Source organism: Pezoporus wallicus, unplaced genomic scaffold, assembly GCF_028554395.1.
Source record: "Pezoporus wallicus isolate ANWC-B61680 ecotype Strahan unplaced genomic scaffold, APGP_CSIRO_Pwel_v1 contig_2543, whole genome shotgun sequence".
NCBI lineage: Eukaryota > Metazoa > Chordata > Aves > Psittaciformes > Psittacidae > Pezoporus > Pezoporus wallicus.
Genome location: NW_026638172.1, coordinates 3,028,471 through 3,056,149, shown reverse-complemented (window position 1 = coordinate 3,056,149; position 27,679 = coordinate 3,028,471). Strand labels below are relative to the sequence as shown.

Sequence of the window (27,679 nt, the reverse complement as noted above, 5' to 3'; positions counted from 1 at the left end):
GTAATTTTCTGTCATAGCTTCTGGAAAGAGATAGGAATCTCCTATGAGGGATGCAGAGATTATTGTGAGTGGGCTTAATCACTCTATCCAATCTTCCACCTTTTCCATGGGCCATATGAGGAGGTGAAAAGGCAATGGTCTGAAGTGCCATGATTAGATGTTCTGGTGTGGGTGATGTGAATGCCTCTGAATCTATAGTGAGGTTCTGGGTTGGCATTATCTTAATTTCAGCTGAAGGTGGATTTCTACAATAAAGCTACTATTTTTTTTCCTCAGTGAACAACGAAATTCCTCACAAAAAAACCTCATCATTCCCTGATATTAGATTAGACCTGGAATGAAAGTAGACTTGCTTCAGAATTAGAATTGAATTACAGAAAGGTTTCCTGGATTGTGTCATCTCAGAATTGTCATGTTGTTGCAAAAGAGTGAGGGGAAAAAAAAAAAAAGAGAGAAAAGAAAAAAGAAAAAAAAATTAATTTTCCTGGGATTTGCCTTGCTTTGTAGATTTTAGATGATATCAGCTTTTGAATTAGGAATGTCGCTGTGGCATTTAGGCCCTTGCAAGCTGTTGTGCTCATGGGAAACTGCCGAAACTGTGCAAAGAAACAGATGGAGGTGGGTAGAGGACGGATGAGGTTCCTCTCTCCCAGGAGCTCCTGCAGGACCTGTGTGATGAAGCTATAGGGAACAGGTACAGGGGTGTGGGAGAAAGTTGGGCTACCAAATCCATTCCAGAGTGGTTGCTGAGAAGTTGTCAAGAAGGTTTACTTTGAAAGGCTGTCATGGGAGTGAGCCTTGCACTTTCTCGTGCAGCTTGTGGGAGAAGCAACTTTTGGGTTCCAAATCTGGTATTTTGTGTATTTTGTTAATTAAGCAGTTAGAAATGATTACACATTACATGTTAGCAGTGCTGTAAAATGAATGTTTTGTGTGCAGGGATAAGCTGACTGTGACTTTAGACATACACTCTGATGCCATTTCTCCACTAATTACATTTACAATTTAGAGCTATCTGTAAGTAGAAGAGCTTACTATGCTGATATTTACCGACAGAAAAACTTTTCAAATCACCTTCCCATGCAGATGTTCATAAACAAGGGTATGACAGTTGGTCCATAAATCAAGTCAAGCATTTAATCATTGTTCTCTTAGGTGGCTCTTGTGTTTAAGCCTGTTTAGCTAAACACATACATTTACTTAAGATGGACTGTAAAAATAACATCTGGAAATCTTTTTCTCTGAAAGAAAATGCCAAAGGGTCTTACACAAGGATCAAGAACATTTTATAAACTGTGGCTGGGTTTTTGGAATTCAAGCTGAATAAATGTGCTGTCAGCTTTTGAGGGGATCAAGGGCCAGTATTATTTAAATGTCCTTTTTACTTGCATGGCGCTCTGCAGGGAATGTGCTCTCACCAGTGTGTTCTTACATTTCTCATTCTATAATGAGTCTCTGTTTTCATCCTTGCCACCGGGGACCCTGGCACCGTCCTGCTAGTAGCAGTAGAGTCACACTGGTGGAACTGGATGCAAAGTGCAGTCCAAAATATTTATTTTAGAATATTGTACTCTGCAGTAGACTGCCTTCAAAGGGGAAGGAGTTGCTGGGTGTTTTATGTTTTTATCTTTGCTTATAACAGTCATCTTTCTTTTATCCCTCCTTTTCCTTTTCAAGATATGTAAGATTATGAGATTCTTTCTCCACTGAAGAGTCTACTCCCCCACCCCCATTTTCTTAGAAAACCATGATAATAAGCTGTGGTTTGCTCACCTTCTGAATCAGTATTACAATGCATTTTAGCTTTACTGAGTATCAGTTTGGTCACTTTGCTTTTTCATATTCAGTTCACAACATGAAGGAGAATTCTGCTGAAATTTAACAAGCCCTAGGGAAAAAGATTCAGACAAGTGCAGTCAGATTTATAAAGTGGCAGATAAAGTGGGAAAGGCTTTGCAATATTTCTGCCACATTGGGTGTTTTTTGATGGATGGGCTATATCTCATCTGTGATTTGGAATGATGTCAATTCATGTTTTGAGGGGTACCAAAACCATGGCTGTTCATTATAACACAAAACCTATAAGCTGAAAATGCTGGAAAAGGTGAGTGCAAAAATAATACACATGAATTTCTGGTCTAGGACCATAGTTATTTTGTGATTTAGTTCTCAAGAGCACAGCCTGTTTCATAATGTGAGACTGGAATTTAATCTGTGAAACCTGACTGTTTTGAGAATTCTACAAGGTGGCATGGAGCTGTTTTAATGCTTAACTGACAACAAAACATAAAGATGCTGGCCGTAATTCTACCTGAAGTAGTATACTTTCCTGTGAAGCTTGGATACATACGTTCTTGATTTAAATATCTGGACCTACACTAAGTTGTGTGAAACATAAATCTTCACAATGCTTGAATACACAGACTAAAGGAGCCAGTTGGAAACTTGCAAACAGCAAATTTATTGGTTGGGGTTTAAGTATGTGTGCTAGACTTAGAAAGAACCTTTCCTAACCTGGTCCTTCTGTCACATTTCAGTAGTGCAAAGAAGCTATAAAGCTGCCTAAAAGTGAAAGGCTGAAAATTCACTGCCATGGCAAAGGTGGTTGCGAGCCAGCATTCCATCCCTGGAGACATTCATGGCCAGGCTGGATGTGGTTCTGGGCAACCTGACCTAGTTGAAAATGTCCCAGCTCATTGCAAAGGGATTGGATTAGATGATCGCTTCCAACCCAAACTATTCTATGATTCTATGATTACGCACAGCAGGGTGGCAGAGCATGTGGCCCATTCACAGCCTTTGTTAAGTACACTAGTCCCACAAAACTCAAAACTGTTGTGAGGCCTGTTCAGCACAAATCAAAGGACACAGCAGTCACTGGCAGTCCCTGGTGCTAAAGGCCTTTTCTCTAAGCTCCCCTGCATACAGCTGTAGAACACTGGAGAACATGGCCCTCACAGCTAAGTTCAGATGGTGTTACAAAAGAAACTCACAAAAAAGACCCAAATCTGCTGACTCCGGTGAATTCATCACCCCAAGCTACATGGGTCACATCAACATTTTAAGCTATCTGCCTCATGCCAACCAGGCTGATGGCACCATCAGTCACCGTCCCATCTCTCCCACCAGAACCCCCTCAAATGATCTCTCATGTGCTTATTGTAGAGCAACATGGTTTGCTGACTGCTCCTGGTGGAGAGAAGGACAAGGGAGGGTAGATGATGTGATCAGCTCTGCCCTGCTCTCTCTTTGGTCCTGGGGTACCTGCATAAAGCTGCCTGAACCTGCCTTCACCTACCTGGTCCTCACTTACTGCTTGGAAAGCTTATTTTCTGCCTCCCTGGTGAAACTGATTTTGGGTGGTGAGCAAGCAGCTGGTTCAGAGTGCACTAGATACATCATGGTAATGATGTATCCCTATTGCAGATTATAGTCTGAAAAGTTTGATTCCCTTCAAAATTCCTGTGGAGTAGAGATGTTTCAAATGAAATATCCAGCAAATGAAAAATGCTGAAATGTCAGAACTTTGCAAACCTCTCCTAGGATCAACATAAAAGATGCCTTTCCCCATAAATGAGGAGAGAGACAATAATAGCAAAACTTGGGAAAAATCTGCTTGCCGGCTCTGTTCCTCTCTGTGTTCAGTTGCTGGAAAAAATCACAGGCAGAACACGTGGGGTAAGACCCAATTAGCTGCTCCAGACCTGACAAGCTTTAGGAGAATCAAGCAGCTCAGACAGTGTTCTGATTTAACCACTCTGATACTCTGATCTCTGCGAGTGTCACAAGGTTAGATGCGTCCTCTCTGGTGAAGCTGGAAACTTTGAAGACTGAAAGCAAAAAGAGGACAGAAGTAGAAGGCAACTTTGGGTTTCAAGTTATAAAAAACTGGAACAAATCGTTTCAAATATTGACAATAGCTGGAATCCTTCTGCTTTAACTCTTTCCTGGTTGCCAAGTGGAGGCGCAAACATAATCCAGCACATTCATGGAAGATGTAATCCTTTGTGATTTCAGCTATTAAGGCCAAAAATAGATCTATTTTTCAGAGTGTTAGTTAATATTCTTTTATTGAAAGGCATAATTTGCCTGAATTGTCAGGTAGAATTTGAAGAAAATGGGAAATATCATTGCTACAATGTGAAGGCTTTTCACCTCTGAAACATTACATCCTCCCTCCAAAGTCTGGAGGGACTAAACTGCCAAGACAGAACATGAATTTTTTAACGTAAAAATAACACATACTTTTCTCTGCCTGTGTATGATGTCCAGCACTTGAATTGCTAGGACTAAAATTTTCAAGAGTGTTCCAGCCTCAGGCAGATATTCGACATGTAAAATTTCAGTCAAACTGTTCATGATTGGCAAAGCTAAAAGCAACTGACAACAGCATGTTGTAATAGGAAGTGTCAGATGATTTTAATAATAGATGACCTTAGCAGTCCTGCCTCCTGTTTTATCATTTTGAACAATTTTGTTGTCTAAGTCTGTGGTGTATTTGTGTGTGTGGTACTGTCTGCATTTCTTTCTTTATATTTAATACTGATAAGGTCTTCCTTCAGTTACGTTTTACATAACGTGGAGTTTCATGGGAGTAATTGCTTGTTGCAATTAAGAAGTGTTTCCACATACCTGTTCTTCATTTGCAACCTCCTTATTTATTTCACTAAATGCTTTCCAGTTTTGTATCATGGAGTAGAGTCCACAGAACCTGTCCACCTACCCCCTCCGTAAAATTCATGAGCTTTATAATGCTCCTACATAACTGCCTCTCCTCCCCAGTGAGCAATCTGATGCTTTTTCAGCAGTGATTCCTAGGTGCTACTTTATAATGTTTCTGGTGATACTCATTGTCCTATTTTTGCTGTGCTTTTATATTCCTTGGGGAGGATGGAGTGACTAATTCAGAACATGGTATACCAGGTGAGAGTCTGGCTTTTCTAAGAGGCTTACAGTATTTTTTCCCCATACTTTTTCTCTTGTCTCTTACCCAGGGTAACCTTTAATTGGCTTCCCTGGCCCCTTCAGTGCAGTGCCATCTGCCAGATCTTTACTGCATGAGCCATTCAACTGATCTTCTGAAAAGAGCCTCAACTGGGATTTGTTCTAGCCCATAAACTTTACAAAGAAACACATTTTCCCTAAAAATTTTATACAGAGTCAATATAATTTGAAGCCAAGTCTGACATAGCTTTAATTTGAACAAAAAGAAAAAGCCTTCTAGAAATAATGAATGTCTCTTCTGTTCATAGTGTTTATAAACCTGCATCTCGCTTAAAGAATTGTCAAAGAGAGTCACAGGTAGAGTGTTCTGATAATAAATTGTAAATACCAAAAAGGCTAATTTCTTTTCTGAATGATGGGATTGGTTCTGTGTGTGAGCGTGTGTGAAATTGCTATGCCTGTAGTTCACTGCTCTGAAATATTAGCAGGTGAACCTTTGATGAAGGCTGCCAGAAATTACAGATTAAATTTTCAAGCTGCAAGAATTTTAAGTTACAAGTTTTGCACACAACCACTAATATGATCTAAATTAAAATGTGTTATGCACAAGAGATACAAAGCCTGGATTCTTCCTTAATTGGGATACAAGGTGAACTAATTCTGTGCACGCAGTGTCACATTCTGCTTCCTGAAGTATGCTGCTCATTTATAAAGATTCCTGATTTCTTTTCAAACAAAATCTTTTCCCTGTTAAACTGGATAATGAAATATGACATTGTCAGGATGTCATCAAGGTTGCTGTTTTTTAAGGAAAAATATAACCCTTATTTTTTTCCCCATGTTGACAGACAGCCAAGAGCAATGCCTATATTTTAAACTATTTTAGAGGTACAGACATACAGGTGTTCTTGGAGAGATTCCTTCTTCCTCCTGAAAGTATATATCATCTTTTAGTCCCTTTTTTTGGTAAAGGACATGATAAGACGTTTGTGTTTGTTAGGAAATAAAAGCTATGTCATAATGAGCCCTTTGACAAGACTCAAGAGCTTTATACAAATGTTCTAAGATTATTTTCTTTTTTGTTTGATTTGGAAGTTTCTTTTTTACCCATCTTATTTTCACTTCTTTTCTTGAAGACTTTAGGCAGTGCTGTGATTGGGCCAGCTAATGGCTGTCCAGAGAGCCCCAGCTGTTTGATAGTTGGCACGGTGTTCTCCACATGCTCTGTGCTGGTTTATTATTAGTTGAGACATGCATTTCCCCTTGCTGTAAGAGACAGGAGAGATGTAAGGAGTCACTGGGGGCCACAAGCATTAACCTAGTTCTGTGCACAGGCCCTGGAGTAACTTAGAAGAACCTCAGGAATATTTAACCCATCCCAGCTGGCTGCCCCTGGGCTATTTGCCAAATCTAGGTTTATTAGTCTGTACCGTTCCATTGATAATGGCTCCGGCACCAAGGCCCCAGGGAGGGAGGCCTGCAAAGCAGCTGGCTACTCTGGCATCTCTAGATGCTGCTGACCTTCCTTGTACTAGAAATAAGCCCAGATGGCAGAGAGAAGGGTTTTCTGCTCTATGGGAGATGCAAAAGAAATGGAAATGAACTGAAAAAGCTAGTCATAATGTTATAATTGCTGTATGTATATTGGAAAACTTTACGTTTGTGACCCAGATGTCAAAGGATGCACAAGTGTCTGTTGAAAGTCTGAAATAACAGCTTTCAGACATATGGATGACCGTTACTTACCTTAGTGTGACACACACTCTCCTAACACTTTTTTAATGTCAATCCTCTTCTAAATTGGTCAGTGGAATAATTACTGTTCTCATATAGTGTGTTGAAGAAGGGGAATTGTTTTATAATGAAGTTAGGGGTATCCCATTTGGGATTTATCTACCAGCCATGAAGAGCACTCCAGTTAGTACCATTGCTGGCCATTTGCCCATTATGTACGGCTGCCTAAAATAGGCACTTCAGAGAGCTGGGGGGGCCCTTGTGCTTATATCATCAGGGTTTGAAAACAATCAGTCGAATTCATAGATGCAAGGGGAAGTTGAAACATTATCTTGAATTGCAGCCAATGCATCATGAAATTTTCAAACCCTGTGAAATTTGAGAAGGGGGTGACATGGTTTAGTGTGAGGTGTCCCTGCCCATGGTAGGGGGGTTGGACGTAGATGATCTTAAGGTCCTTTCCAACCCTAACGATTCTATGATTCTATGGTCAAAGGAAGCCTTAACCTAATGAAGAGATGTTTCAGAAACTATCATTATAAATACTTTTACCTCAAGCACAATATTACATTCATGAACTTGCCAGCTGCAGATGAAGACCATGCTAACATGTGGAAGCTTATAGCTTATATTTATTGATTCTTTTCTATTTATTTGTTAGTATTTGAGAACATGGATCAAAATCACAGGTGTAACAATGTAAAGAGAAATGGTTGCCTCAGTACTTTGGCTTAATTCCATGGTCTTTTTTGCCATTGTTCCTCTTATGAATGTAGGAAGAATTGTGCTTTGGATGGCACTTTCCATTCTCTTGGTTTATCTGACTTTCATCCCATACTACTTTATGTAAAATGCTTATTTTGTAAGTCACTTGCTGTGTCTGATTTTACATTGTTTGTCATCTATGTCTGTGCACAAGCTCTCTCATTACCACAGTGCACTCTTCTTCCACATATGATTACCCAAACTTCAGGCCATATCTGGCTGAGACTCCTGTGAACTCACAAACCTGTCCGGTTTGAATGGAGAGATGCTGCTCATGTCCTGAGCCTGCCATTAGCTAAGATACCTGCTTTTGTAAAGCAGCTTAGTGGTTTCTTATGGTCCTGAAGAGCTCTAGCAACTAACTCATTGTATTTGCAGTGAGAGCTAAGCACACAGGAATGCTTTAGATTTGCTGAGGTGCTGGGTGGCTTTTAAAGACAAAATCTAACAAACCAGCTTTGTCGTAGTGCATTGGAGTTTAATTAAGACAGCAATTTTTATGGACGCTCAGGAGCATTACTTGCTGCTATTAACTCTGGTCCCTTTTCATATCATGTTTGATGTAGCATAGTATTTCTCAATACAGGATTCTTAGTTAATTCTTAACCAATAAACAGTTTATTAATTCACCAAGTACCGCTGTATTACTTACTCAGCAGTTAGTTCATCAAATTCAAATCCAACAGGTGTTCTGTCCATGCACAGAGCCTAGTGTCCTACAAGTTACTGCCATAAACTCTGTGGAGGTCACACAGTTCTAGTAGAGGATAATGCAAAATAGCAAGATTTATTACATTAATTTATAGGCAGCAAATCTTTACTACATCTAGTGTACTTACCCTCCTTCCAATACTCTGTGTGGTAAATATAAAATAGTTTTAAGAATTTGGACTGTGCTACTTAAATGGTTTTACATGAAAGAAACTTGGAAAATAGTACAAGGAACTGTTATTTAACATTATAGTTTAGGTCCATCTTACTCCTGTTTGCTCAGGCTTTTAAAAGAGAAGCATGCATACAGAGCAACTTGGTTAAGAGTTTGAAATATCATCACTCAAGATTTTCCAGCTGATTTCACAGGACAACTTTCTGTCATCTCCAGTAATGACACCAAGAGAAATACATCCCATGCAATAAAGCTTATTGTTTTTTGCATCCAAAAATAAACCTAAAGGAGGCAGAGAACTCCCCCTGGCTTAGGAAGCCCCTGAGCTGCAGAGTTTTTGAGACTGGGAGATCATTATATAGAGATTTCACTTCAGGATTGTCCTGTTCTGGTACTGAACAAAATTTTCAGTTAGAGGCAGATTTCTGGGCTAGAGGGCTGGAAGGATCTTTCAGTATAGCAAAGCCCAGTTTTTCTTATGTTTCTGCAAGAACTTGCCCATGCAGGTGATATGACTTTCTGGACTGTACAGCTTCTTTCCAGTTTTGGCAAGGCCGTTATTACTCCTGTGACCTTGGCAAGGCAAGGAGAGTGTTTGTATGCATTCCACAGATTGAAGGATCCACAGGGTAACTCCAGTTTAATAGCCAGAACCTCTTTCACAATGCATGAGAAAAATTAGTCCCTTTTGTTTTCATTTGGGAAATGTTTGAGGGAATGTCTGAATTTCATTCCCTTCTCCCCCCATTTTCTCTGAGGTCACATTAATATCCAGAAGATGTATTTTACCATCTTTTACACATTGAGGCTTTTTATGTTTCATCTACGACAAGGGTTGTATTTCAGTATTAGCCTAGCTTGAGAATTGAATTTTTTGCTATTTCTCCAGCTTCTTTCCAATATTCATTTACATCTTAAGAGCTTATATCCTCCAATAACCTTTTTTTTTAATTATTTTTCTGCCTGTTCAAATGCCTCTCAAATTTCTGGAATACAGCACTGCTGTTGATAGCAAGCACATAAAAATTTATTAACAGTTCCTAGGTCATCTGACCAAGTTTTATTTTTTTTTTCTCATTTTCTAGAGCTTTGAGGTGAAAGATGATCTTGTTTTTAAGGAACATAGCAAAGTCTTACTTTAGGAAGAGGTTCATTAAGCAACACTGAACAGCTTCCAATGGAGGGAGCTTAGAGAGACTACTTCATTTGGCTAAAATTAGCCTTACTGAACAGCCCACCATGATGAGTCCAAAACTGAAGGAAGCAAATGAAGAAGTGCAAAACTGGAGAGGGTTGTCCCAGTCAGTGTGTAGTGAGTGTACAAAGACTTTTGAAAGTCAGGAAATAACAGCTGTGCACATTTTACATTGCATAAGCAATGTATTACCTTGCATCTTGCATGTGGTTCAGTCCTATATTTTAAAAACCCAGCTTTTGCAGCTATTGACTGAGGCTCAGGTGGCAGTGTGCAGAATATGCAGTCTTGTTATTTTCTTCACAATGAACTTGTGACTGACCCCATACGAAGAAGTGATTTATTCATGAGGAGATGGAAGAAGCCCATTATTCCTGTTGCAGGGTGTGGTTCTTAAGTAACCGGGACTTTGGGAAGGTCAGGACTCTGGATATCATGAAGTGCTATAAATTCATGAAAACTTAAAAATCCAGTCACTGGTCAAAACAGCCTGTAGACAAAGCATGGACCTGTGACACAGAAGTTCCAAGCAATAATATTGTCTGTTCAGCTTTCCCTCTCCTTCATCTCCTTCCGTGCATTTCTCTTGATTTTTCTCTACCTTTTTCCTTCTTCCCATTTTTCTGTTTTTTTTCCCCTGTCAGTTTTCACCTCCACAAGTTTTCACCACAACGGCAATGGGGTTTTACACATGGAAGAGCAGCTGATTGTGGATAGAGACTAAGATTAGTCAATTTTGTCTGCTTAGCTTCTTACACATGCAGCTGTCAGATGTGAAAAACTGACAAATCGTCATCGGACTCCCTCAACATCAAGTCCTGAGTTTTCAGGCTTGCCTGACAGGTACTTCTTTGCAGAGCTATTCTAAGGGGAAACTAAATAGATTTACCATGGACAGGTCGTGTCTGAGAGCCCTTTGAGGTCAAAATGGCACACTGATGGCTGTCCATAAGCAGAAAGAGTAATCGAAATAACATTACAGTGACATTGTAGATTCTTTACACAACAACATTGAAGCTACATCTTGGGAGGAGAGTGGCATCTACTGTAGTAGCAGTTTGTATTATTATTATTTGCTATTCTCTCCTCTTATTTGCATTGCATTAGAAGCTCTAAACAAGATTGAGGTCCTGTTGTGCCAAGCAGTGCAGCAATAAAGAATGAACCAAGAGTGATTCACCCCGTGATTTGCTTGTAAAAAGAGAAGGTGGTTTTCTTTAATTTAGTCTTTGTCATGTATATCACTCTAAATAAAGTGTTTGTTGTGTGATTTTGTGAGCAAGGATCAATAGGAGGCCAGATTTGCTTTTGGTTCTTTCAGCTACAGCATAGCCAGCTCTGAGGAACAGCATCTAAGGTTTTGGGATTGTGTGCTGTGAACTATGTGCAGACACAGATCTTTCTTTAAAAAGGAAAAAGTACAGTAATACAGCCCTAAAGCTTTGTTAGTGATACATGTCTCAAAGAGGTAATTTTCAAGTGGCAAGTGTTTTGATTATGCTACAAGAGCCTTGTTTATGAAGTGGGTCTGGCAGACACTGTAGTGTTCATATAAATTATTACTCAGTTTATTATTAATTTAAACATTCATTGAGATTCCCCCTCACCTCCTGTTTTTGTCAAAATTTCCTTAGAGACTTGTTTTTGCTACAGTCCAGGCTCTATTTCACAGAATATAGCTCTCTCTGAATGGTATTAAGGTGGATCCCTGGCCAACTGAGAAAGCTGGTGATGAAGGAGATGATTTCCTGCCCCTCCTTCATTCACTCCCTTCCGCTCCTCCAAATATAAACACGTATGCAGGCAAACAGACACACACACACACACATGCACGTTGGTGCTATGTGCCTTACTCCTGTTGTGCAGTAGTCCTGTGCCCACACGGAGCTTCATCAGTTGGGTTTGTACAGTGCTTATTTAAAGGCATCTGCCCATGTCTTTAACATTTAGTTCTTCAAAAATTCAGGGCTGGATGAGCACCTTACAAAGATATCTCTGCCCTTGCAGTTACCTTCTCAGGATTTTAAAAGGGGCCTCAGTCAGAGGTTCTATAACCATATTCCTTTGTAGCAGCTCTGCAGAGACAAAGATCACATGCCAAACAGATGGTGAAATAAAAAAAGCAGAAATAAAATTTGTAGTCGTGTTGATAAGGTGAATAAGGAACAGCTTTCACGATTTCTCAGGATGAAGTAACTAGAAGATATGCTTGGAACTGCCAAATACCTTGTTTTGCCAAAGCAAAGGAAGCATGTTTCCCCACTCTGTTACTACCCTGATACCAGCACACTGTGAAAGCCAGAGATATAAACAGGTTCCAACAGTTTCAAAGTACAAATAGGTGCACAGTGGGTTTTAGTGAAAAAGTATGAATCAAGTCATGTGGAATAGGTGCCTCCTAGAAAGGATCGTTCATCTGTGATCTCTACCACGGGCAATGTGTAATCACTCCATGTATACAAGCTAAAAATAGTTTGGTCTTTACCTGCCTATTATTTAATCTGATGCCCTGGGAATCACTGTCCACTATCACATGGTCCTTGCTCTGAGGCAGGATGATAGTGGTTATGCTGATCAAATGGAAGAGCTGTCAGACTTCCTCCCTGTCTTTTTTTTTATTGGAATGTGTCTGGAGGTTTACCATATAATCCAGCATCTATTTTAGAAACAGAGAAGTCTAGAAGTTTAATGACTTCCCAATGTCCATCTCAAACTGTACAAGGAGATGTACTGGAAGATGCTGGTGGCTGCCACACTGCTCCGTTCCAAGGTCTGGCTCTTTGAGGTTGCTAACAGTGCTTCACAACAGGGCTCCTGCTCTGGATCAACACCAAATTAAATTGGTGCATCTCGTTGGAACATCAGTGATTTGGTGCCCTACTGCCACTCCCACTTTTGTCTTTTATTTTTTCAAGTGAGGAAGGCTTGTTACACTGAGAGAAGCCCTTTAATACTGACCAATTGAGTCATTTCCACCAAAAGCTTCCCGAAGCCCAAAAGATGGTAAGATTTGAATGACCAGGGAAACCAGTGATCATGCTTTGATCTGTAGCTTGCAGCTGAATATTCGTTCTTAACTGCTGATACAGAAAAAAGGAGACCAACATGAGCAGAAACACACTGGCAGACCATACAGTTTTGAGGGAGAATTTCAGATAAAAATGCAATGTGTTTTTAGAATAAAACCCTTTTTCATATTCTAATAAGGAACTTCCTTAATTTCAGAGAAAAAAACCCACAACACTAACTACCCTTTCTCTGCTACTGCCAAGTAATACATATAAACATATGTATGTATTTATGTATATATATGTGTTTTAAGGGAGTCAGACAGTGCATTAGATTTGCCGTTTTTCAGGAAAGCTTGAGTCTCAGCTTTTAGAAATCAGCTCTATCTTAAGTCTCAAAATACTCAGTAACAGTATTTCAGAAGTACGTGATCAAATCCCTAGTCTCAAGAAGCTTTTCTTTTTTCCTCCACAGAAAACAAAGTTTAATGAACATCTTACTACAACTATTACCATCTCTGTCCTAATCCTTGCAGTGCATGTTGGTAGGCAACTCTGTTCCTGGAAGCAGATCTTTTTTATCTTGCAACTTTATCAAAAACTAGACTTTTTTTCTTAGGTGTAACATTATGACTCAGCAAATTGTGACTCAGCAAATTATGACTCAGCAGAGGGATTGGACTAGGTGACCTCTGAAGGTCGCTTCCAACCCAACTATTCCATGATTCTGTGGCAAACCTTTCCTTTTTTTTGTTTGTTTGTTTGTTTGTTTTGTTTTATGTTTTTTTTTTGGGGGGGGGATTGGTTTTGGGGTTGGTTTGTTTGGGTTTTTTTGGGTGTTTGTTGTTTTTATTGTTGTTGTTTTGTTAGCTGTTTTGCTCTCAGATCATTGTTTTGAGCATTCACAACTCTCTTTGTGTTCAGCCAGCAGGTCTGAGCCACATGGCTAACAATGTTCATGGTGGAAATTTTCCATGTGTGCGAGCAGGGGCACACAAACAAATCTGTGTTTGCACACATGGGTGTTCTTATGCATCCAACAGAAACACAATTTGGCAGCTGTCATAAAACACCACAGGAACAATTGGCAGTTACAGGCAAAACAAATGACACATCCAAAGTCTGAGACTTATAGAAGGGATTATACTCTTAAAAAATAATATTGAGCAGATATATGACTTGTGGTAAGGGCTGGAGGAAATGTGGTGTTAACTTAATATTGGTGGTGGAGTGCAATCCCCCAAAGCAGTGTTGGCAGAAGTATGCATCCACTTTATTTGGGCAGAGCAATAACATGACAAAACCGAAAGGTGATTCAAACAGCAGCTGTTGCCAAAGAAGGAAAGAAGGATGCTTCTCAAAAATTGTGTGGCTCTTTTTATGTTGTTGTTCCTGCAAAGTTCCAACAAAGTTGTTCCTGCACCTGCAGAACAGAAACTAATAAAAACAACTCTTTTATACTACATATTGTGTTTGAATATAGTTATCCTTAAAAGGATTGTATTGTTTTATTTTTCCAGACTCAAAGATTTAACGTGAAATGTAATGTTCTTATATTCTACTTGAAAGAAAAAGGAGCTTTAAAAACTACTCCAAGCGTTTAAGAAGATTTTTCTTCTTGCCTCTCTGACTGCCAATTCCAGATATTTGTTCTTCAGAGGTTTTCATTGATCTCCACCATGCCAATTTCTACTTATATGAAAGAAGAATTAACTAGTTTTGCCAAATTTAGGCAGAGCATGGACTTGAAATGTTGAAGTTCAGTGCTTTTGCTTTTTTGTATAAATGTATGAATTTTTAAAGCTTATGTGCAGTATCCACAGGGACTTTAACTTGAACAACATGTGCTTTTCAGTTCTTAAAGTTCTTTATCATCTCTGATTACTTTCCATTTTAATGATTTCATTTATTAATTATTTATTAAAATTTTTCAATTGTAAACTTTCTCTCTTCTTCCAAGTTAGTTTTTATAATTCCAAGAGATCATAAACCCTTACCTAGCTGCATAAATATATAAATAGATCCCTTCAAAAATAATGCTATGATCACTGAAAGCATTAAATATTACTGTTTAACTCAGCAGATGTGTACTATATAAATTTAATATATCTATGTGTTTAGTGTAGCATATTCATGTTTACTATATATTAATAATCATATATACAAATGGATCTGTTAAAAAACATGTGTGTGATGGGTTGATTCCAATTTTTTGTAATCCTGCATAACTCAATCAGTGTCTTTGATTCTGAAGACAAACAAATTTACCAGTAAGTTCAAAGGAAGTTGTCTCCAGCTCTAACTCTGGTGTCCTGGTCCTGCTCCAAATAGGCATTATGCCAGGACATGGAGCAAACTGCAGTGGTGGTACTGATGGATGATTGTCCCCTGTCCCCAGACAACAGTTACATATCTAACTTCTATTATTGCACCACTGGGTAGCTTTAATATAGTTAAACTTGGGACTTTTCTGGATCCTATCACAGATGTGGCAAATTTGTTGACTTTCCATTACAGTGACTTTATCAGTTCCCTTTTCTCTGCACCTCAGAGTCCAGAACAGTATTTCCTTCGGACACTCTATCTGTAGGCTGTCTTCTTGGTTTGTCAGCAACATGCAGGTGGCATGCATCAGCTTCTCCGTAGATGCAAGCACCACCAATCTCTTCAGAGATCTGAACAAGATTTTCACTGTTCAGAAATCCAGCTGACTTTTTTATCATTGCAATGCATAGGAATAGTTTCTAGTACTCAAAGAATAATTTTCATTTCCAGGATGCTCTACAAATGGTACCTGTGAATCCTCTCAGTGCTCATATGATGCAAGAAAGCATTTCATTCTCAGATTAACACACTGGGAAACTGAAGCAACTTAATCAAGAGAATGGAGAAAATAAACCTATCCTGTTTAAAAGTTGTTTATACCTTCAGTAGTCTTATTACTGACATTAACAGGTCAATTAGCAGGGTTTGGATTAGTGCCTGCAAGATACGGAATTAGAGTCCAAGAATTATTGACTGAGTCCTCTTCAATATGCCTAAACAGAGTCACCTTTTGGAGGCATGGAGTCCTGGCACACCTAGAAGGATATTTCATGAGTGTTGACCCTCAGCACTCTATTCATGCTCTTGTGGATTGATTCCAGTTGTAAAACAAAATAATGGCAAGGTCATGTTCTTAACACAAGCAAAGTCACTTATAAAGTCACGTTTCCTTGGATGTGCCAGCAGTAACTGGCAAATAATTTTCTTCCCCTTAAACCACAAACCTGCTTTGATTGGCATACAACCTTGTGTTGGTTCCCCCTCCTAGCTTCTTTCAAGGCCATGTTCTTGGTGTTTGTGGACATGATTTCATTGTTGCTATCACCCTTAGATTTGTTGTTCTCTCCATCTATACCACTGCAAAATGAATACTCAGAAAACTGTAGCTTATTTGAACCTTCTATCTTTGTTTTGGGTGAGAGCCTGTGTCTGTGATTTAGGCAGAGTTTAATGTTTCGGTTCACTGCTCCTGTAGATAAATTAAAATGTATCTAGTAGTTGTTTTAAAGAGAACAGCAATGGTTAAATACAACTTGCAGCAGTCACCAGATGACAATGTTCATCCTTGGCTGTCACATGGGCCTGAAAGAGACTTGGCCTTCTGTCCATTTTTTGGTAGATTTCCACTTGTTCCATCCTTGCCCCAGAACGTTGTGTGTCTATTATGGATATTGGATTTAATAGGAAATTTCTATCTGGCTAGGACTGTAGCTGATCCTACATTTGTCCAAAGGGAGGAGTGAGATGCCACTCAAAAGTGCCAGTTTTCCCTAATCCTAGGAGATGACTCGGATGACTCGGTGTGTTGAGTTCTATTGTGGTGCTGCAGGGCTCTGCGGGCTGTGTTAGCAGCTAGTAGTAATAATGGACTTCCACCCACAGCAGGAGAGTGCTGCACAGAATGGCCCACTGTGACTGTCAGAAGTCTGACTTTTAAAAATGAGATCAAGCAAATAAGCATAGCCTAAAGACTTTTTAGAATTGTATGTTGCCCTTTCACCTCTGACTTTATCTTCCAGCCTTTGCTAACCATGAATATTTAATATGGCCACCACTGCATCTTGTGGAATAAATGGCAGGCTCTGAGTTTCAAAACTTAATCTGAAAAGCAATGCATATACATCAATACAGGAAAAAAATCATCACACCCAGAGCAAATCCTTTTTCATAAGCCCACTTATTAAAAAAAGTAATGTAATATCATGAGTTTTCATTAATACTAGTCTTCAATAAGCCTAAAGCAAATCCTTGCTTGCTGTGTGCTTGCTACGCTTGTTGTACAGAACTGCCTGAAAGTGATGAAGGTTCAATCAGTGTGTGGAGAGCAGGGAGCATGCGGCTGAGATAGATACAAGCTCTATTTGAGTAGAGGTTCTCAATCCTCAGTTGTCTTTCCTGGAAAAGATGATTATGGATGTTTTACAGGAATAATAATGCTAATTTTCAGCCCTCACAGAGTGCTTTGCACCTGCAAAATTCTATAAAAATGTGAGCTGGTCCTTGCCAGTAAAGTGACTATTATTGCACCTGTTTTGAGGATGCAGAAGGGAGGAAAGGTCAGTGGGCTGACCCAGGGTCACATAGGTTCTCAGCAGCAGATTTAGAACAAAGGAACAGGCCTCTCTGGTCACACTGATCATGCTGCCATGCAGCAAATGTAATTCAAATTTAATATATATATATTTAGTCCTAGAAAAGAATTTTTTTCCTCTTTGCTTCTTCAAAATAAATGTGCTCCCAAGCTACCAAATCCCACGTTTATATGTATCATTAAATGCTTTCCAGTTGCTAGCCAGAAAACTCAGCAGAAAACCTGTAGAACACCAAAGTAACTCTTCTTTTAAATAATTGATGATGCCAAATAGCAGCAGTGTTATGCCAACAAAGAAATCGGTCTCTCAAAATGTTTTATTCATTATGCCTCAAGAAACCCAAAGTCTTGTTTTTAACGAAAGCAATTTTCAGAAGTTGGCTCTCAGTTAATCTGAAACATCTGCTTATTACAATTCTTGGTGTTAGAGCACTGGTGCTCCCAAGTAAATTTTTCAGCTTTAAATAATACGTATGGAAGTCTTGGCAGAGAGATGAGGAAGGAGAGAGTAGCATTTGCCAAATGTACATTTTACTTTATAGGGCTGTAGTGCTATATTTTAATAATACATGTGTGGAAGAGAATCTACTAATCCGATTAAATAACAGGACAAGAAGGAATTAATTCCAAGGTTCAAAAAGACCCCATTCTATTCAGCTGAAACTTTATATTCCAGGGTAAAATGGTTAGAAGTCTTGGCTAACTATACTGCTATAAAACAGCCAGAAACAGATCTTTCTCTGAACTGTTCATAAATCAAGGTCACTTATGTGAGAAGGCTATGTTGTGATAAATTTGCCTGACAATTAGACGAGGAGGGCATATCAATGTTAAATTATATTCTTTATACACTCTGATCAGAAGGTGATGATGTAAACACCATGGCAGCATTATGAAACAGAAAATTACATTCCAGATAATAACAGATATTCATGGTGCAGGGGTTTGCACTTTAATGTGCTGTGTTTTACTCAGTCATATTAGTATTTCAAATTATGTAGCATTCCCTTCTTTATATGTAGTTAGTTTTTTTTTTCCTTAAAAATGCACCTGCCTCTCCTTTTCTCCTCCCTGTTTCTCTGACTTTTCTCTTTTCCCTTTTTCCTTTTCCTTTTTTTTTTTTTTGATTCTGGGGGGAAAAAAAAAAGCCTAAAGCAAAACTGTCTGTGCAAGAAAATGTTAACAAGTAGTTTCAAGATTTATAAGCCAGGATTTTATGTTATATATTTACAGATTCGATCTGCGTACCAGGCTTTGATCCAAGCCTTAGCATGATGACTGGAATCACTCCGATTAACCCAATGATACCAGGCATGGGGTTAGTGCCGCCACCACCACCAACAGATGTGCCTGTAGTCAAAGAAATAATTCACTGCAAAAGCTGCACTCTCTTCCCTCCAAACCCAAGTAAGTAAATCTGATGAAAGAATAACATTTTCTTAAATGCATTGCATGAAATATTTTATAAATGATAAAAAATAAGCATTTTTAATAGAATGTGGGCAAGTATGGTGTTTCCTTTTAAGGTCTGCTCTGTGTGCAAAGTGTGGTATGGTATTACCATACTTACTCATCTTTGCAAGGTCATGTTAAAAAAACCTGCTCAGTTTGTACAACAAAGAAAAATAAGTACATAAGCAAAGCTAACACAGCCTGAAGATCTAGCTTCTCATAGTAGAAGTCAGTCTTTCCTGTAGATCAGAATGTCGCAAAATATAACAGTTATATAATGCTTATCATCTCCTATCTCACTGCGGGCTCCCCTTCACATGCCAGCAGTGAGATGGAACCAGTCTGGGTTCATGTTCCTGAATATAGCACCTTGCACCCAAGTGCTGGCTAGCTGTGGTCGCTCCCTGGGAGAGGTGGAGGGAAAGAGGGTCTATGGCTACTCTTTTGCCATTTTTGGGGAGCACCTTGGCAGGTAAGTTTCTTCTCCTCTCTAAAAGCAGAGACCAGGCTTCCTTCTGCCCCTTCTGGGACTTTGTGTAAAGAACGGCTCTTCCCACTGAGCCACCTGCTCAGGCACAAAGCCTAATTTTGTGCATGTTAGTCCTCGGAGTTTAGTTTCAGGGCCATCAGACCAGCGCTGTCACTATCACTGCGAAGATAAAAGAGAAAATTAAGCAAATAGTCTGCTACTCTGGATTTGCAGGGTACCCAGATCGTGCTTTAATTAAACTGGTTGCGTGTGAGAATATGTATCTATACATATATGTATGTTTTAAGGTTTTAAACTCCATTTACTGTGTTAAAGGGCCAAAAACCAAAGTCATATCAATCATATTCCTTCTTAGAAAGTTACTTTTAGAGGAATACTCAAGTCATCTACATATAAACAAGTTGAAGTGTTATGACAGAATATACTTTTTATACAGCCTTCAAAATTTAATAGTTTTGTGATTTAAGTTTGTATTTATTTTCTCTACATATACACATAAAAATAACGTTTCTTGCCACTCCACTTCATGAGCACTTGTAAACAGTGAGGTTATCCTTCCTGTGCACTGGCATCCACTCCATTATCTGGCAACAAGACAAAACAGATAACCAGCAGAGCATTTTCATCATGCTGTCACTTCATCGTGTTTCCCACTTTGTTTTTCTGTTTGCTGTGCTCCTGTACTCTGAGACAGAATTGAAATTATGCTAAGAACAGGGAAAGGTGTCCAGCCCAAGTGCCAGGGGTTTACCCAGCATGGGCTTGCTTGCAGAGGGTCCACACACTTGGTGAGTGTGGCAAGTGATGGGTGGAAGCCAAAGACAGAATCGTAGAATCATAGAATGGTTTGGATTGCAAGGGACCACAAAGATCATCCAGTTCCAACCCGCCTGTCATGGACAGAGACACCTTTTACTAGACCAGGTTACTCAAAGCCCTGTCCAACCTGGCCTTGAACACTGCCAGGGATGGAGCATCCACAACTTCTCTAAGTTCAGTCTTTGAATGTACTGCACCAGCGCTTGAGATCTGTGCTCAGAGTCAAATCAGAAGCTCCCCTGCTTTGAAACTGAGTATTTTGTATTTTTTGTGTGGCAGTGCAGGGAAAGGAAGGATCCTTTTAGACCTTGTTGTGGAGAACAGCCCACAGTGTCAGGAATTGATCTCCAAAATGCCACCTAAAATTTGAAAACGTTTAGATTGAAGTAATTCTGGACAATCTCTGCAATAGTCAATAATTTTGCTTCTTCCCCTCTCCCACCTGCATGCTATGTCAAATAAATGTTGCAGCCCAGAACTGATTAGGGGAATTAATAGAACCAATGGATCAAAAGACAAATTTTGTATTCCAATATGATTTCTGTTTTGACTTAGATCTTCCACCACCTTCAACAAGAGAGAGACCTCCTGGGTGTAAAACAGTGTTTGTTGGAGGATTACCAGAAAACGCGACAGAGGAAATTATTCAGGAAGTCTTTGAGCAGTGTGGAGATATAACAGCAATTCGGAAAAGCAAGAAGAATTTTTGTCACATTCGTTTTGCAGAGGAGTTCATGGTTGATAAAGCCATTTACCTTTCTGGTACTTCACATTCTTTAATGGATTTTCCTTGCTTCTCATTTGTATTTTGTGATGCTAATGTTTGCTTATTTTCCTAGCTTTTATCTCAGCAAGTCTTTCTTCAGCTCAGTGGCTGTAGCTTGGAGTGGCAAGGGGCAATTCTGTATTTCGGTATGTCTGCCAAGACTTGTGTGTGGTTTTGTATGTTGCTTACCTGGGAGCAATATCCTGCCATCCCACAACGTTGCAGCAGATCCTGACATTTACTACAGAACAATCTTATTTTCGATTTACACAGACTTAAATAGTTTTGCTCACAGGTTGTGGAAAGAGGAGGGCAGTAGGCCAGGAACACTGCTGTTTTCCAGTGCCAATTTCTGTGATAGGCTGGCAATTTCATTGGCATATTTTTATAGATTTGCAGTGCAATCTGCATGCAGGTATTCCACTGCTGCACGAGTTAGATTCTGAGCCCCATGTTTAGGCTATGTCTGTTTCCTCCCAGGACGATGAGTGCCACAAAAACTCAGTCGTAAAATTTCAGAATCTGTTTTCTTTTCCAACAAAGGAGCAGACAAAAATGAAAAAAAAAATGAAAAAAAAAAACAAACCCCAAACAAACAAAACACCACAAAAAAAACCCAACCTCTAACTCACAAGGAAAAAAAGAAAACGACAGATGAAAAAATAATTCTGCTTTCACTTACCGGGCTTGTGAGACTGTCAATGTCCTCTTACAGGTTACAGGTTCCTTCATGTGAGGATTGGCTTCCTAACTGAGGCCTTCTTCACCTTTCTGAAGACATGTTTGTCTTCACAGGCTAGTTCATCTCTCTTTCTGGATCCTGGGAAGACCCACAAATGTTGTTCTGCCCCACAAGTGTAGTGTAACACTTTCACCCCACCTGAAAGGTATTCTTACATGAACATGGGCCAGGAACTGCTCCTTGGCCAAGACAGAGACTGGCTTACAGGCACCCACCCTGAGTAGAGTGACCCTGAAGGGACTCACTGGAACCATCCAAAATGGAGCTTGGGAGGCAGCTGATGCTTAAAAAACCCTTGCTTGAGCTTCCACCCTGACCATCTTCTGTCTAGCAGTAAGGACATAACCTCAGTGTCCTGGAAGTGTACATAGGAAGCTTACACAGCTAGGAGCAAATGGCCTCTCAAATCACCATCAATTACATTCTAAAATGAAGGAAAGGAAGAAAAGAAAACATCTGAACTTTTGAAATATGTGGTCAGGAGAAACCTAACTCCTTTGTTTCACAAAGGTTTGGGGGTTTGGGTTTGTGGGGCTTTTTTTCCTAACTTGGCTGCTTGCTTTAAATATCTCTTTGAAGAGCTACAGAAAATTGTGAGGTTTATGAGATCTATATAAAAAGTTCTCTGAAATATTGCTGTATTTTCAGCTTTCTCCTAGATCTTCATTCTACCCTGTTTCTTTCTTTTTTTTTTTTCAATTTTCACTTCATTTCTTCTTCAATCCTCATTCTCTCTTCCCAGTTCCCATCCTTCCTGTTCATTTGTTTATTCACATTACTTCCGTAACACTGTAGTTCACGGGGGCAGATTACAGGAATTGCGGTATTAAGAAGCAGCAGCACATTTCCCAGCTTCCAACTTCTGTTTAAGGGGCCCCATCTCCAGATGAGATTGAAGAGGGACACACCAGACTAAGTAGGAGCTGTAACGATAAACAAAACAGTGTCAAAAGAGAGAGCAAGGAAAAGCTTGGAAACCTATAGGCTGCTACCAGGAGCCAGAGCCAGTGTCCTTCTAGATGAGATTCCTGCTTCTTGGCAGCTGACTTTGCTTCACTCCACGTCAAGTTTCATCTTACTTTTATATGCCTTAAATCCTGGAGGACCAGATTTGATGATTAGAGGTAGGAAATTCCCTATGCTGCCATCTGTCCTCATTCATAGCACACTAGAGTGTGCTTTCAGAATAAGGGAAATGAGCAGAAACGGAGGTGGCAGATTCCCTTTCTCATCCTTCCTCATCCTGAATTTTCTGCAGTTAATTTTCAAGTTCTTGATCCGTCCTTCCTTCTTCCGTTTCCTTTCATCACAGTTGCACTGCTCTCTACACTTCCTCTTACCGTCTGCTCTGCAGCTTCCCTCCCTGTTTGCCTTTTCCTCCACACTTTCTCTTTCTTCTAGAGTGTTGTACTTAGTATCTCTGACCAGTGGAACTGATGGGAGGAAGAAAAGCAGGGACACACTGCAGCCAAGTTTCACATCTTTTTACCACCAGCACTGAACTCTGCAGATGAAACTGACTGTCCCACACCACTGCAGATCAGGGAGATCTGACGCTAGGCAGGGGCATGTTTTATTTGTACTGAAATACTGGGTGGTTTTAATCAGTCTTTGTTCCATTCTCAGCCATAGTGTATTCTGAAGTGATAGGGATAAAGCATATTGTTAAAGCATTCTCTTTTCTGAGTAAAAGAGAAGAGATGTACAAACAGAATGTGGTTAATACAGTATGCATGTTATATTAGGGCAAAGTCCTGCCTTTGATATCCGTAATATAATGATAATTTTGTCTACCTAATCAGTTTTATCTGTCTACCCCATCTAATCTCATCAAACTTTGCATTTATCCTGTGCTTATCATCAGAATAGTGCAAGTGATTACAAAATTCACCAAGTGGTTTAATCACTGATTTTTTCAGTGCCCAAGTAAACTTGTATGAAAAGGATACTGGGACATGGGTAGAAGACTATGATAAAAGAATTTACTTAAGGAAGGGCAGATTTCATTTAGCCCTGAAAGTTAAATTTTTATCTCCTGAAAAAAAAGACTTTCTAAAATTGACATACCAGCCACTGAGAAAGCTCTTTGTCCAAACTCTATGTACTTTACTCTTGTGGCTGAAAATTCAGTATCTCCTGGTAATATTGATGGCCCTGGACTTGAAAATAGGGGACAAAGAGATGGCTGAGACAGACCCATTTATACCCCAAAAGCCTGTGTATGCGTTTTTCCTGTGCTGGTGTTTTCCCCTATGGGTTTCCATTTAGTACCATGTACTTGTTTTATTTTGTTCTCGCTGATCATCATCAACACTCTGATCTAGATCCCCAGTTAGAGAGCAGCTATTGACCGATCCCCAGTCTAGCAACACTCAAAGGTAAGTCAAGCCACAGAGTTTTGACTAGACCTGTGATACGGAAATACTGTGTTTGATTTTTTTTTCCTGTTGCTGCTGCTTTAAAGTGAGGAACTTGGCAAGTTCCCAGTCTTTTCCTCTGCCATTATGTGCAAAACTGAAATTAAAAATAACAAGCCAGGCACACAGTTCATACTAGCTGCAGTCCTGAGCAAAGAGATGTGGAAAAGGGTCTGTGAGGGCAGTTCATTGCCCATGCATGAAGGGGAGGCAATGGCAAGTGGTTCTCTCATACATTTCCATACCCTCAAACATAAATAAGGAGACATGGTATTGGAAAAGAGCAAACCTCCGAGCTGCCCCACAGCTCAAAGTTGCCAACCCAGATGAATGCCTGAGGATCCCATACAGCAAATGTGACTTGCCAGTTGTGCACCCCTTGCTACATGGCATACTCCTACGTATCAACCTGTTGAGTCTGCTCTTCACTAGCCAGGCCATTGTCCCTGTGCTTTTGTTCAGGGAAAGATGCCAAGCCCTGCGCAACCTGACATGACTTTGGAGTTGACCCTGATCTGTGGGGAGACTGAACTACATGATGACCAAGGTCCCTTCTGACCTAAGTTATTCTAAGTTTCTTTGTGGGGGGAAACTACCTGGTTGGTTGACCACATTCAGCTTTAAGAGTTAAACAAGCAGTAAGATTTTTTCAGTATCATTCATGAGCAATTTCAAGAATCTGTTAATTTGGAGTCACTTGAACTGGTTAGCTAAAGGGAACCATTTGTCCAGTGCTACCCAGGGTATTGGGTTTTGAACTGCAGTTCGCAGTTTCTTTCCATTATTGCCTTTTACTTCAAAGGTGAGGGCCACTTTGATAAAATTCAACTTTGCTGGTGCACACACAACCTGTAGGTGCACAGTCCATTTCATTAGTTCTTTATTCGGATGAAGTGTATCTTTGTGGTCCACAAGAGTCTTGCATCCTCCAGTGTTCCTTGCTGTGTCCATGCCAGCATGCTCCTGCCCACAAAGGCAAAAGAGCTGGGGAGAGGAAGAGAGTTTGTGTCTTCCTGGAAAGTACAGCCCAGCTGGCAGATCTAATTTTATGTTCATGAGACCTGGCACCTTGGCAGTGTCCTTTCACTTTGCTGATAATGCTGTTTTGGTGCAGAGCAATCACTGTTTGAGGAATGCAGCTGGCGAGTCAGACTGGCAGGGAGGGGGGTAACATTTGTCACCCTTCAACATCTGTTATCAGGGTAGCTGTACTACTGACCCCTTTTGGATGACCCCTTTGTGCTTACACCTCTGCGGATAAAACATAATTACTCCTCATCAGTTTAGGGCCCAGCTTTGAAAGGTCACCCACACTCTTCTGTTATGTCTCACTAAATACGGTGTATCTGTAACTCTTCCTTTCAACACCTTGTGACTAGAGCTAAGTATATAACCACAAACAGCATTCTGGAGGGGAAGAGCAGTGTTTATTCCTCCAAGCAAAAGAAAGCAGAGTAAATAAGGGGGCTTTAAAATAGCAGACAATATTTGCCCCTATTGCAATATTCAATCTACTTCATCCCAAGCTCATGAACCTTGGAGAGCAGATTTTGTAGGTTGCATGGAAGTTTTTGATGCCTTCTGGCTTTAAGGGACCTCTTAAATCCTTAGGTTGAGTTTTTCATATGGGTTTGGGCTCATTGCTGTAAAATGAAAGTCATACCTCTTCCTCACTAACAGACTACATAGATGAACTCCACAAGATGTTTGAAAGGAAAATGTCAAATCAGAAGGTACTCACATTGTGGTTTTTTGGAAGGATCACTACATACATAAATATTCAATATCTGAAGTTATTTTCTCATATGTGCTGAAGTACAGACAGTCCCTTGTACTCACACAGTCAAAGTTTTCCAGCAGTAAAATAAACAGAGTATGCCTAGATATGCATGTTTTACAAAGGTGCTCCTAATCTACTACACAAGCCTTAGCTTTGCTGTCCCTGGAGAGAGTTCAAAACTGAGTTTTATCTGTGGTAGTTAGGTGCTGAAGCTCTTCGAACCACAGGGAAGCCAAAAGACTGAAAGGTTGGTTCTCTTCGATTGCTGTTCAAAAGAAGGTAACGCTATTTTTCCTGCCATTTTGAGCAGGAGTTTCCTGTCCCTGGAGTTAGTACGCAGTCATTGTAGTAGTGTGTGTTTCTGAAGAGCCTCTTACATGCCAGATCATCACAGAATTCATCTCTGCAGCATCCCATGCCTTGAGAAGTCTCTGCTGTGCTGCTCTGCTTCTGAGCCTACTGCAGTGGGCTGGCTTTGAGAAATTAGAGCTAGCCCTGTGCAGTGATTAATTTCACATACATCTGAAGGGTCTCTTTGCAGTTTTCTATGTAGTGTTTTCTCAGGCTTTCTCTGAATTGGCATTTTTAAAGTAAGAGAAAATGAGAGTATTTCAGCCTTAGGAAAAAAACTTGACAAAAGATAGCTGTCCAGCCTATGTTCTTACACAGTATGGTCACAAAAAGCTCCTTCTATAGTTTTGGCATGATTTGTTTGTCCTCTGTGAAAAGTCAAAAGTTTTAGTTCAGAGCAGGGCCCTATTGTACTGCTGTGTAGCCCCTTAAAGCCTTCACAGTCTGCTAGCTTTGGCGTATTATACATTGACCAAATTATTGGTATGTAAAACATGGTTAAAGGTAAGGCACAGCAGATTTCATTATTCATTCTGAAAGGGCTCTTGCAAATGTCTTCTAAATTCATCAGTACTTTAAAAATAACTTTAAAGAATGCTAAACTCAGTTCATTTGTAGATGATTTATGTTTGCTACCAGATTGTTTCCCTCTTTGTGGTACAGGAATTTATGTACCACAATTTCCTCATTCATCTGTAGTCATGATTTTTGTAAAAGTCAGCCTTTCCTCTTACTTCCAATCCCTTTGGCAGGCTGGAGAAAAGTACTAAACTGTATCTGATTTCAATAAGATCAGGGAAAGAAGGACTCTACATTCAGACGAAACCAAATCCTTGTTTAGTAGTTGGTTTTTGTTTACCTGGCCTTTGCGCTTACAAAGGTTGGGAGTATCAAGTAGAAAAATATACTTCTAAATGAAAGTATAGATTCTGTAACTTTGGGTTGACTTTTCAGCTCATCCTCTGTGTTGATAGGCAATACAGAGCATTCCAAGGATAAAGCAGTGGATGAATGTTCATCTTCCTGTGAAAACAGTTATCAACAGAATCTGTGTAGATATGTGAGAATCTGTTAATGTATATTTTTACTTAGCTGCACTTGAGGGGGACAAGAAAAAAAGCAAAGAAGTCCTGCAACAGTTAGTTCTGCTTGTTGATTTCAGGTTACCGCATGAGATTAGGATCTAGCACAGACAAAAAGGATTCAGGTCGCCTTCATGTTGATTTTGCTCAGGCAAGAGATGACTTTTATGAATGGGAATGCAAACAAAGAATGCTGGCCAGAGAAGAGCGCCACAGACGCAAAATGGAAGAAGACAGACTGCGCCCTCCTTCACCTCCGGCAATAATGCATTATTCTGAACACGAAGCTGCTTTGCTGGCTGAAAAATTGAAAGGTAAGCAGCATTCGATACTTTTCAGTGTATTATTCCTTAAGAGCAGGGGCCACTCAAAGTCAGAGCAGGAGAGCTGATTTCTCTCTCATGTATTTCATTACTTGCCCTGTTAGCTTTCCCCCATTCTTCTGCCATTTTTATGCCAACAGTAATGATACTCACCCACCTGCTAGAAATGTATATTATTTGTCTATCTACCTGTGCTTTAACAGCTATGACACAACCTTCAGAATACTACAAGAGGGTTTTTTTCTGTTCATTTGCTCTCATCATATACTTTGGACACACTCTCATAATA

At 39.8% G+C, this 27,679-nt stretch overlaps 1 protein-coding gene across 8 annotated transcripts in view; it reads left to right on the top strand.

The window, feature by feature from the left end:
• The window catches only part of ENOX1 (ecto-NOX disulfide-thiol exchanger 1), a 371,690-nt gene that overhangs the window by 248,993 nt on the left and 95,018 nt on the right, over positions 1-27,679 (top strand). For all 8 annotated transcript variants that reach the window (XM_057409723.1, XM_057409722.1, XM_057409716.1 and 5 more), the window contains exons 6-8: positions 18,402-18,575; positions 20,485-20,691; positions 27,148-27,381. In XM_057409723.1, coding sequence (XP_057265706.1) covers positions 18,402-18,575; positions 20,485-20,691; positions 27,148-27,381 — 615 coding nt within the window. The remainder of the gene's footprint in view (positions 1-18,401; positions 18,576-20,484; positions 20,692-27,147; positions 27,382-27,679) is intronic.